This window comes from Oncorhynchus gorbuscha, linkage group LG11 (genome assembly GCF_021184085.1).
Source record: "Oncorhynchus gorbuscha isolate QuinsamMale2020 ecotype Even-year linkage group LG11, OgorEven_v1.0, whole genome shotgun sequence".
Taxonomy (NCBI): domain Eukaryota; kingdom Metazoa; phylum Chordata; class Actinopteri; order Salmoniformes; family Salmonidae; genus Oncorhynchus; species Oncorhynchus gorbuscha.
The window spans coordinates 196540-207500 of NC_060183.1; the positions used below are offsets into that span (position 1 = coordinate 196540).

At 40.7% G+C, this 10961-nt stretch overlaps 1 protein-coding gene across 2 annotated transcripts in view; it reads left to right on the forward strand.

Annotated features, from left to right (window-relative positions):
* Window positions 1-2491: 2491 nt before the first annotated feature.
* Window positions 2492-10961, forward strand: part of LOC124048023 (sphingomyelin synthase-related protein 1-like) — a 13908-nt gene continuing 5438 nt past the window's right edge. Inside the window, exons 1-2 of one of the 2 annotated variants that reach the window (XM_046368373.1) lie at window positions 2492-2610; window positions 10427-10961. The exon at window positions 10427-10961 is cut by the window's right edge and continues 131 nt beyond it. In XM_046368373.1, coding sequence (XP_046224329.1) covers window positions 10440-10961 — 522 coding nt within the window. In that variant the 5' untranslated portion in view covers window positions 2492-2610; window positions 10427-10439. Of the gene's footprint in view, window positions 2639-10426 lie in introns of both variants that reach the window. The other variant, XM_046368374.1, reaches the window with a different exon arrangement.

The following is a 10961-nucleotide window of genomic DNA, read 5'->3' on the forward strand; positions in this document are numbered from 1 at the left end:
CTCTGTTTTTCGGATGACTGCCTTGCCTGGTTCACCAATTACTTTGCAGACAGAGTTCAGTGTGTCAAATCGGAGGGCATGCTGTCCGGTCCTCTGGCAGTCTCTATGGGGGTGCCACAGGGTTCAATTCTCGGGCCGACTATTTTCTCTGTATATATCAATGATGTTGGTCTTGCTGCGGGCGATTCCCTGATCCATCTCTATGCAGACGACACCATTCTATATACTTTCGGCCCGTCATTGGACACTGTGCTATCTAACCTCCAAACAAGCTTCAATGCCATACAACACTCCTTCCGTGGCCTCCAACTGCTCTTAAACGCTAGTAAAACCAAATGCATGCTTTTCAACCGATCGCTGCCTGCACCCGCATGCCCGACTAGCATCACCACCCTGGATGGTTCCGACCTTGAGTATGTGGACATCTATAAGTACCTAGGTGTCTGGCTAGACTGCAAACTCTCCTTCCAGACTCATATTAAACATCTCCAATCGAAAATCAAATCAAGAGTCGGCTTTCTATTCCGCAACAAAGCTTCCTTCACTCACGCCGCCAAGCTTACCCTAGTAAAACTGACTATCCTACCGATCCTCGACTTCGGCGATGTCATCTACAAAATGGCTTCCAACACTCTACTCAGCAAACTGGATGCAGTTTATCACAGTGCCATCCGTTTTTGTCACTAAAGCACCTTATACCACCCACCACTGCGACTTGTATGCTCTAGTCGGCTGGCCCTCGCTACATATTCGTCGCCAGACCCACTGGCTCCAGGTCATCTACAAGTCCATGCTAGATAAAGCTCCGCCTTATCTCAGTTCACTGGTCATGATGGCAACACCCATCCGTAGCACGCGCTCCAGCAGGTGTATCTCACTGATCATCACTAAAGCCAACACCTCATTTGGCCGCCTTTCGTTCCAGTACTCTGCTGCCTGTGACTGGAACGAATTGCAAAAATCACTGAAGTTGGAGACTTTTATCTCCCTCACCAACTTCAAACATCAGCTATCTGAGCAGCTAACCGATTGCTGCAGCTGCACATAGTCTATTGGTAAATAGCCCACCCATTTTCACCTACCTCATCCCCGTACTGTTTTTATTTATTTACTTTTCTGCTCTTTTGCACACCAATATCTCTACCTGTACATGACCATCTGATCATTTATCACTCCAGTGTTAATCTGCAAAATTGTAATTATTTGCCTACCTCCTCATGCCTTTTGCACACATTGTATATAGACTCCCCTTTTTTCTACTGTGTTATTGACTTGTTAATTGTTTACTCCATGTGTAACTCTGTGTTGTCTGTTCACACTGCTATGCTTTATCTTGGCCAGGTCGCAGTTGCAAATGAGAACTTGTTCTCAACTAGCCTACCTGGTTAAATAAAGGTGTTCTCAACTAGCCTACCTGGTTAAATAAAGGTGTTCTCAACTAGCCTACCTGGTTAAATAAAGGTGTTCTCAACTAGCCTACCTGGTTAAATAAAGGTGTTCTCAACTAGCCTACCTGGTTAAATAAAGGTGTTCTCAACTAGCCTACCTGGTTAAATAAAGGTGAAATAAAAAATAAAAAATAAAAATAACAAAAATAATATATTTCCTGTTTTAGAAACATTACAAAGCACGGTCAACTGTTTTTTGACTAGTAAGTAATCTGAGTGGCTGGTAGATTTTTATTTATTTTAATCTTCGTGCCACAGTGGCTGGTGGACCAACAAGTTCCTTTTAGCAGTAACCTACAATATACAATAGTTTGTTTATGAGGGTTTAATATGTATCTTGCTAGATATGTCTAGCTACTTTGATAAGTTATCATTGCTAATAATGGACCAAATGGTCTGTCTGCTTGTGATAACGTTACCTACCTAGCTAACGTTAGCTAGCTAACTAGCTACTGTGTGCATCTATAGCTAACAATTTTACAACACTAGAGATAAATAGCACCACATAGCCCGTAGCGTCTCAGGAACTACAGTATTCATTGCTGAAAGTCGTGAATTTCATGAACCACCTGAAGTTATTTCATCCCACAACTCCACTCGATTCTGCCTTCAGCTTTTTTTTTTTTGTTATGATTTTTAACATTTATTCTGACTTCAGCTAACACGCGAGATTGCACAATATTGACGTCAGAAGCTTCTTCTTCTGTGGAGTTCATTGAGTGTGTCAACCAACTTTAATGGCTCATTACCGCCAACTACTTGGCTTGTGTAATCACCAGTACTCAAGAGTCAAGGTCAAAGGCTGAGTTTCTTTTCTAAACACGGATGATAACATGTATTTACTCACACACAAGTTTTACTAAACTAATGCTGTTGATCATGTAGTGGTTCTACTGAGTTCTGTTGACGAGGGTTGATCAGTGATCACTGTAGATCAGTGTGGACAACATTGTTATCAGAGCACATCTCCTTGATACCTCCAATTTGTAGAAGAAAGGTCCTGATATGGAGACAGCAGCCTATCTATCTGTAGGAGAAAGGTCCTGATATGGAGAGCAGCTTACTCAGCAGTTTAGGTCCAACAGTCCTTTGGATTAGGAGGAAGTGTGTGCTGGAGAGCAAAGGCGTATTGGAGTCACAGAAGACAGAGAGAGAACAACTGGTAATGTACTCTCTAGTTTAACTGAATGGTAATGTACTCTCTAGTTTAACTGAATGGTAATGTACTGTCTACTTTAACTGAATGGTAATGTACTCTCTAGTTTAACTGAATGGTAATGTACTGTCTACTTTAACTGAATGGTAATGTACTCTCTAGTTTAACTGAATGGTAATGTACTCTCTAGTTTAACTGAATGGTAATGTACTCTCTAGTTTAACTGAATGGTAATGTACTCTCTAGTTTAACTGAATGGTAATGTACTCTCTAGTTTAACTGAATGGTAATGTACTCTCTAGTTTAACTGAATGGTAATGTACTGTCTACTTTAACTGAATGGTAATGTACTCTCTAGTTTAACTGAATGGTAATGTACTCTCTAGTTTAACTGACTGGTAATGTACTCTCTAGTTTAACTGAATGGTAATGTACTCTCTAGTTTAACTGAATGGTAATGTACTGTCTACTTTAACTGAATGGTAATGTACTCTCTAGTTTAACTGAATGGTAATGTACTGTCTACTTTAACTGAATGGTAATGTACTCTCTAGTTTAACTGAATGGTAATGTACTCTCTAGTTTAACTGAATGGTAATGTACTCTCTAGTTTAACTGAATGGTAATGTACTCTCTAGTTTAACTGAATGGTAATGTACTCTCTAGTTTAACTGAATGGTAATGTACTCTCTAGTTTAACTGAATGGTAATGTACTGTCTACTTTAACTGAATGGTAATGTACTCTCTAGTTTAACTGAATGGTAATGTACTCTCTAGTTTAACTGACTGGTAATGTACTCTCTAGTTTAACTGAATGGTAATGTACTCTCTAGTTTAACTGAATGGTAATGTACTGTCTACTTTAACTGAATGGTAATGTACTGTCTAGTTTAACTGAATGGTAATGTACTCTCTAGTTTAACTGAATGGTAATGTACTCTCTAGTTTAACTGAATGGTAATGTACTGTCTACTTTAACTGAATGGTAATGTACTGTCTACTTTAACTGAATGGTAATGTACTCTCTAGTTTAACTGACTGGTAATGTACTCTCTAGTTTAACTGAATGGTAATGTACTCTCTAGTTTAACTGAATGGTAATGTACTCTCTAGTTTAACTGAATGGTAATGTACTCTCTAGTTTAACTGACTGGTAATGTACTCTCTAGTTTAACTGAATGGTAATGTACTCTCTAGTTTAACTGAATGGTAATGTACTCTCTACTTTAACTGAATGGTAATGTACTCTCTAGTTTAACTGACTGGTAATGTACTCTCTAGTTTAACTGAATGGTAATGTACTCTCTAGTTTAACTGAATGGTAATGTACTGTCTACTTTAACTGAATGGTAATGTACTCTCTAGTTTAACTGAATGGTAATGTACTCTCTAGTTTAACTGAATGGTAATGTACTCTCTATTTTAACTGAATGGTAATGTACTGTCTACTTTAACTGAATGGTAATGTACTGTCTAGTTTAACTGAATGGTAATGTACTGTCTACTTTAACTGAATGGTAATGTACTCTCTAGTTTAACTGAATGGTAATGTACTCTCTAGTTTAACTGAATGGTAATGTACTGTCTAGTTTAACTGAATGGTAATGTACTGTCTACTTTAACTGAATGGTAATGTACTCTCTAGTTTAACTGACTGGTAATGTACTCTCTAGTTTAACTGAATGGTAATGTACTCTCTAGTTTAACTGAATGGTAATGTACTCTCTAGTTTAACTGAATGGTAATGTACTCTCTAGTTTAACTGACTGGTAATACTGTATACTCTCTAACTTAACTGGAATAATAACAATAACAATAATAGTGATAATAATAATACATTGTAAATATACAAAGAGGTCCAAAAATATTTGGACCGTTTTGGCCCTGTACTTTGGATTTGAAACGACTGAGGTTAAAGGCCCAGTGCTGTCAAAAACTTGAATTTCTTTTGTATTATATATACAGGGCATTCAGAAAGTATTCAGACCCCTTGACTTTTTCTACATTTTGATACCTTACAGCCTTATTCTAAAATGGATTAAATAGTTTTTCCCCCTCATCAGTCTACACACAATACCCCATAATGACATCACAATAACCCATAATGACATCACAATACCCCATAATGACAAAGCAAAAAGAGGTTTTTAGAAATGTTTGCAAATCTATTGTCGTGACGTGGCCTTTTCTGGGTATAGATCATGGCATCCCTCTCTCCCTCCTACACCCATGTTCTATTATCTCCTGGAGGAGACAATCTCCCCCTGGCCATGCATAAAGAGAGACACAGAGAGAACAAAGGAGTTCACATGGTGAACTCCTAAATCCCCAAAATGGGAATTTGATACAAAGGTCCACTTGTGAGAAGGTGGAGATGGTTCGTGGACACTTAAGGAATTGGTATGACGAGTGTATTTCATTTGGTGACCTCAGAGAGGACAGGAAACACATAACTATATCTCTGAATATGTACATTTCTCCATTATGGGGTTTGCATCTAATTCTTGTAGAAAATGAATGAGTAAAGATGATACTATTTGTGAAATGATGTAAAGTGATATTAAACCTTTAATGAAAGATAATTGTATTCCATTCAAAGTTTAACTAAGTCATTGGCCCGCACTCGTGAGCATAGACATGATCTGGCGTCATAGACCCGCCTTTTCTATTGTTATGAATAAAAAACCCTCCTGAGGAAATCCTATTTAGCCCACTTGTACCTCGATGGACACTGAGGGGGCACAGGTTGAGTTTAGACCACAAAAATCTCCGTTTAAGCTAAGGTTGCAATGGCTGTTGAATTCCTAACCATACCATGTGGAGCATTGGCTACACGGCGGGAAATGGTTGAACTCTGAGACTATCGATCCTGACAGAATAAGAGAAAATCTTAGATACTAATTACTAGTCTGCAGCTATAAATTATGTCAACCTGGGATGCGAAGACCGACACCGCCGAAACATCTATTCTATGAGAACATTTCTGAATGGTACTCTGAAGTATCCGTTCTAACCAGGAAACTGACTCCAACAACTGACGATTCCAACAGAGATCACAACGACACACTGGGCGTAAATATATGTTGATTGCAGTTATTCCCGAATGAGTGAGCGTTCATGTGCAAAGGATTAGCATCTCAATTAATATAATTATCAACTGTGTGTAGTGAGCCCTCTGTTCTTTCCCGCCTGTTTTCAGTCCACACCCACTTCCCTCTGTCCACCAAGTCGTCATATCAGCTTAGCCCACTAGGGAACCTCCCCTATCATTTCCTTGTAACCATATCTACTGTTTGTTTATGCATTTCTGTGATTATTTAGTTAGTTAGTAAATAAATGATTAAGACAATTGGTGTATGGATGATTCATAGTAAAGACTGGGTTCGTGCAGATAACCAACAATATACGATGTTTGGAATGAGACTACGTGAGGTAAAGAATGATTCATTAATCAGAAGACTAATTGATCAGATATTAAAAGTATAACTTTGTAATCTGAAGATGTTCCTTGGTGCCCCGACTTCCTAGTTAATTACATTTACATGATTAGTTTAATCACGTAATAATAATTACAGAGAATTGATTTGATAAAATAACAGTCTTCAATTTAATGATGCCAAAGACACGACCGTATAATAAAATAATTTAATAAAAAAATATCACATTTACATAACTTTTCAGACCCTTTACTCAGTAGTTTGTTGAAGCACCTTTGGCAGCGATTACAGCCTTGAGTCTTCTTGGGTATGACGTTACAAGCCCGGCACACTTGTATTTGGGGAGTTTCACCCATTCTTCTCTTCAGATCCTCTGTCAGGTTGGATGGGGAGCGTCGCTGCACAGCTATTTTCAAGTCTCTCCAGAGATGTCCGATCGGGTTCAAGTCCGGGCTCTGGCTGGGCCACTCAAGGACATTCAGAAATTTGTGCCAAAGCCACACCTGCGTTGTCTTGGCTGTGTGCTGAGGGTCATTGTCCTGTTGGAAGGTGAACCCTTTCCCAGGCCTAAGGTCCTGAGCGCTCTGGAGCAGGTTTTCATCAAGGATCGCTTTGTACTATGCTCCAATCATCTTTCCCTCGATCCTGACAGCATGATGCTGCCACCAACATGCTTTACCATAGGGATGGTGCCAGGTTTCCTCCAGACGCGATGCTTGGCATTCAGGCCAAAGAGTTCAATATTGGTTTCATCAGACCAGAGAATCTTGTTTCTCATGGCCTGAGAGTCCTTTAGGTGTCTTTTGGCAAACTCCAAGCGGGCTGTCATGTGCTTTTTACTGGGGAGTGGCATCCGTCTGGCCACTCTACCATGAAGACCTGATTGGTGGAGTGCTACAGAGATGGTTGTCCTTCTGGAAGATTCTCCCATCTCAACAGAGGAACGCTGGAGCTCTGTCAGAGTGACCATCGGGTTATTGGTCACCTGCCTGGCCAAGGCTCTTCTCCCCTGATTGCTCAGTTTGACCAGGCTGCCAGCTCTAGGAAGAGTCTTGGTGGAACCAAACGTTTTCCATTTAAGAAAGATGGAGGCCACTATGTTCTTGGGGACCTTTGATGCAGAATTGTTTTGGTAAAATTCCCCAGATCTGTGCCACGACACAATCCTGTCTCGGAGCTTGGTTTTGCTCTGACATGCAATGTCAACTGTGGGACCTTATATAGACAGGTGTGTGCCTTTCCTAATTATGTCCAATCAATTGAATGTACCACAGGTGGACTCCAATCAAGTTGTAGAAACATCTCACAGATGGTCAATGGAAACAGTATGCACAATTTCACCTCAATTTCGTGTCTCATAGCAAAGGGTCTGAATAATTTTGTAAATAATTTTTTATTTTATTGCAAATATTTAAAAAAAAAATGTTTTCAGTTGATCATTAGGGGGTTTTGTGTGTAGATTGATGAGAAAAACATGTATTTAATCATTTTTAGAATAAGACTAACGTAACAAAATGTGGAAAACGGAAGGGGTCTGAATACTTTCTGAATGCACTGTAAGCAGACAATGAAAGCTCTTACAATATTCAATGATTATATTTCTCTATAACAGGCTATAGGCTACATGTGCAGCACCAAGTCAGAACAGTAGGATACATAAAGGGGGCATATAAACAGACAATGAAAGCTCTTACAATATTCAATGATTATATTTCTCTATAACAGGCTATAGGCTACATGTGCAGCACCAAGTCAGAACAAATTATTAGGGTGAGGAACATGAGCTACAAACAGCTTACTACACAACATACACTTAGTATTACTTTCTTAGCTACAGTATACATATCTCCCTGGCATATTACATCATTTATGCAGCAGCATACAAGACATTTTTGGACTCACCCTGTTGTACTGTGCTCACTTGAACAGGAAGGTGGCGCGGCGGACCTTTGTGGAAAAATTTCATATTCAACCTTTGTTATCATAGTCTGGCATTCTCTAGATTTATGGTGCTTTCAAGACAACTGGGAACTGAAAAAAAACAAGGTTGAATCATGGCGTCAGTGATCTTCAGGTCAGAGCTCTAGAAAGAGGCCCGAGTTCCCGACTTGCAATTCTGAGTTGGATGACCGTCAGAACGTATTTTTCCAGTCGGAGCTCGTTTTTTTCTGAGTTCCCAGAACAAGTTGTCTTGAAACTCACTGATGTCAGATTTCCCAGTTCTGAGTTTCCATTTGTTTTGAGCTCGGTAGAAGTCGTGCTGGATTGACAGCAAGGCCAATGTTGAATGTTTATCCGTTTAAGCTTGGAAAACAGACCCTTAAACCCAGACTTGGGACCAAAGACCCACTCCACTGAATAGCAGGCTAGTGACGGCTTTGCAATGCTTGCAGTTAGCCACTGATTCCTTCCAAACCACTCATTTTTGAACTAACGATTTCCAACTTGTTATGTAATGTTTGTCCAATGGCCGTTGAGCACCGATATGTTTTATCTATAATTTCTCATCATTAATTCTCTTCATATGACAAGGATTGAAAATGATTTGCTTGTAGATTGTCGACTTGATTCGTGATGATGACTGCTAGTTTGCTAGCTAAGATTTTGAAAGTATGATGTTGACATGATCAGTACAATCAAAGCTACGGTAGATGTAACGTGATTTGACGTCATTTTATCTGTGGCCAATGATTTTGAGCCTTCTTGGATGGGTACTTCTAATGTAACTCTATGGCAGCACCCAAGGGGGCTTGAATGTTCAAGCTCTACCCTTTTGAATTTGTTGGTGACATAGTGTCCCCATGAGTGACAGAACACTGAGCCAATCACGGCGCATCTAGAGAACATTACCAACCCCTACGCTCCATATTTTCCACTGGCTGCCTCACCACCACAGAAAGCACTGAGCTAGGCTGAAACACCTGCATTTTGGAGCTTAACCCAACGTCAACAGTGAAGAGGTGACTCTGTTCCTCTGTCCAGTGTCTGTGTTCTTTTGCCCATCTTCATCTTTTATTTTTATTGGCCAGTCTGAGATATGGCTTTTTCTTTGAAACTCTGCCTAGAATGCCAGCATCCCGGAGTCGCCTCTTCACTCTCAATTATGTTTTGCTGGTACTATTTTTAATGAAGCTGCCAGTTGAGGACTTGTGAGGCGTCTGTTTCTCAAACTAGACACTCTAATGTACTTGTCCTCTTGCTCAGTTGTGCACCGGGGCCTCCCACTCCTCTTTCTATTCCGGTTAGAGCCAGTTTGCGCTGTTCTGCGCTGTTCTGTGAAGGGAGTAGTACACAGCGTTGTACGAGATCTTCAGTTTCTTGGAAATTTCTCACATGGAATAGCGTGCATTATTCAGAACAAGAACAGACTGACAAGTTTCAGAAGAAAGATATTTGTTTCTGGCCATTTTGAGCCTGCAATTGAACCCACAAATGCTGATGCTCCAGATACTCAACTAGTCTAAAGAAGACCAGTTTTATTGCTTCTTTAATCAGGACAACAGTTTTCAGCAGTTAACATAATTGCAAAAGGGTTTTCTAATGATCAATTAGCCTTTTTAAATTATAAACTTGGATTAGCTAACACAACGTGCCATTGGAACACAGGAGTGATGGTTGCTGATAATGGGCCTCTGTACACCTATGCAAATATTCCATAGGAAAAAAATGCAATTTCCAGCTAGAATAGTCATTTTCAACATTAACAATGTCTACACTGTATTTCTGATCAATTTGATGTTAATTTATGGACAAAAAATGCTTCTTTAATGGACAAAAAATGCTTTCTAAGTGACCCCAAACGAACGGTAGTATATACTGTACATATGATGGGATGTATAGACATTATAGACAGTATGTGGATATAATATGTTGTATATCTGTAGAATATGTAGGACAGAATAGTATATGTACAGCAATAGTTAAATAGAATACAGTATATACATATGAAATGAGTACAACAGTATGTAAACATTCTTAAAGTGACCTGTGATCCATGGCTATGTAAATAGGGCGGCGGCCTCTAAAGGTGCATGGTAGAGTAACCAGGTGGTATCCGGCTAGTGACAGTGACTAAATTCAGGTCAGAGTACTGGGCAGAGGCTGGCTAGTGGTGACTATTTAACAGTCTGATGGCCTTGAGATAGCAGCTGTTTTTCAGTCTCAGTATCATTATTCATGTTTACTGGCTACTTGTACTGTCTAGTTTGAATGGAGCTGGTGGTCTAAGCCAATAATGTGTATATACTGTATGTGGTCTATCTCTGTTGTGATTGGCCTCTGTGACTTAATGCTGTCTTCCCAGAACAAACTATTAGGTCTGTTATTACATTGCCGTTGTGTCACCACTGTATTAACACTGTCTGTCTCTCTCCCTCTCTCTCAGAGGGAGGAATGCTATGGCGGTGTCTCAGAGTAGTGTTAGTACGTGGAGCAGTAAGCAGGTGTCTGGCTGGCTGAAGCAGGAGGGGTTTGGGCAGTATGTGGAGCTGCTGTGTTATAAACATCGTGTGGATGGCCCCAGCCTGCTGACTCTAAGGGAGGCTGACCTGCGTGAACCCCCTCTGAGCCTCACTGTGCTGGGGGACATCAAGAGGCTGGCCCTGGCCCTGCGGAGGCTCCAAATACAGAACCAGAAGCAAATGGAGGAGCTGGGGATAGGGTTAGGGGGATTAGGGGCTGCTGCTGGGGGGGACAGGGCCTGTCACGGGGAAGACTGGGGGGATCACAGGGCTGACAGGCGGTGTAATAGAGGGGATCGTGTGTGTAACGGGGCAGGGTGCCGTCAGGTGGACTGTGGGATCTCAGGGTTATGGTCAGGGTCGCGACCCCGGTCAGGGATGGCGTTAGAAAAAGACCAGTGCCACATTCACTCCACTGGGGACAGGAAGTGCCTTTTAGGGCGTCTGGACCCAGAGCTG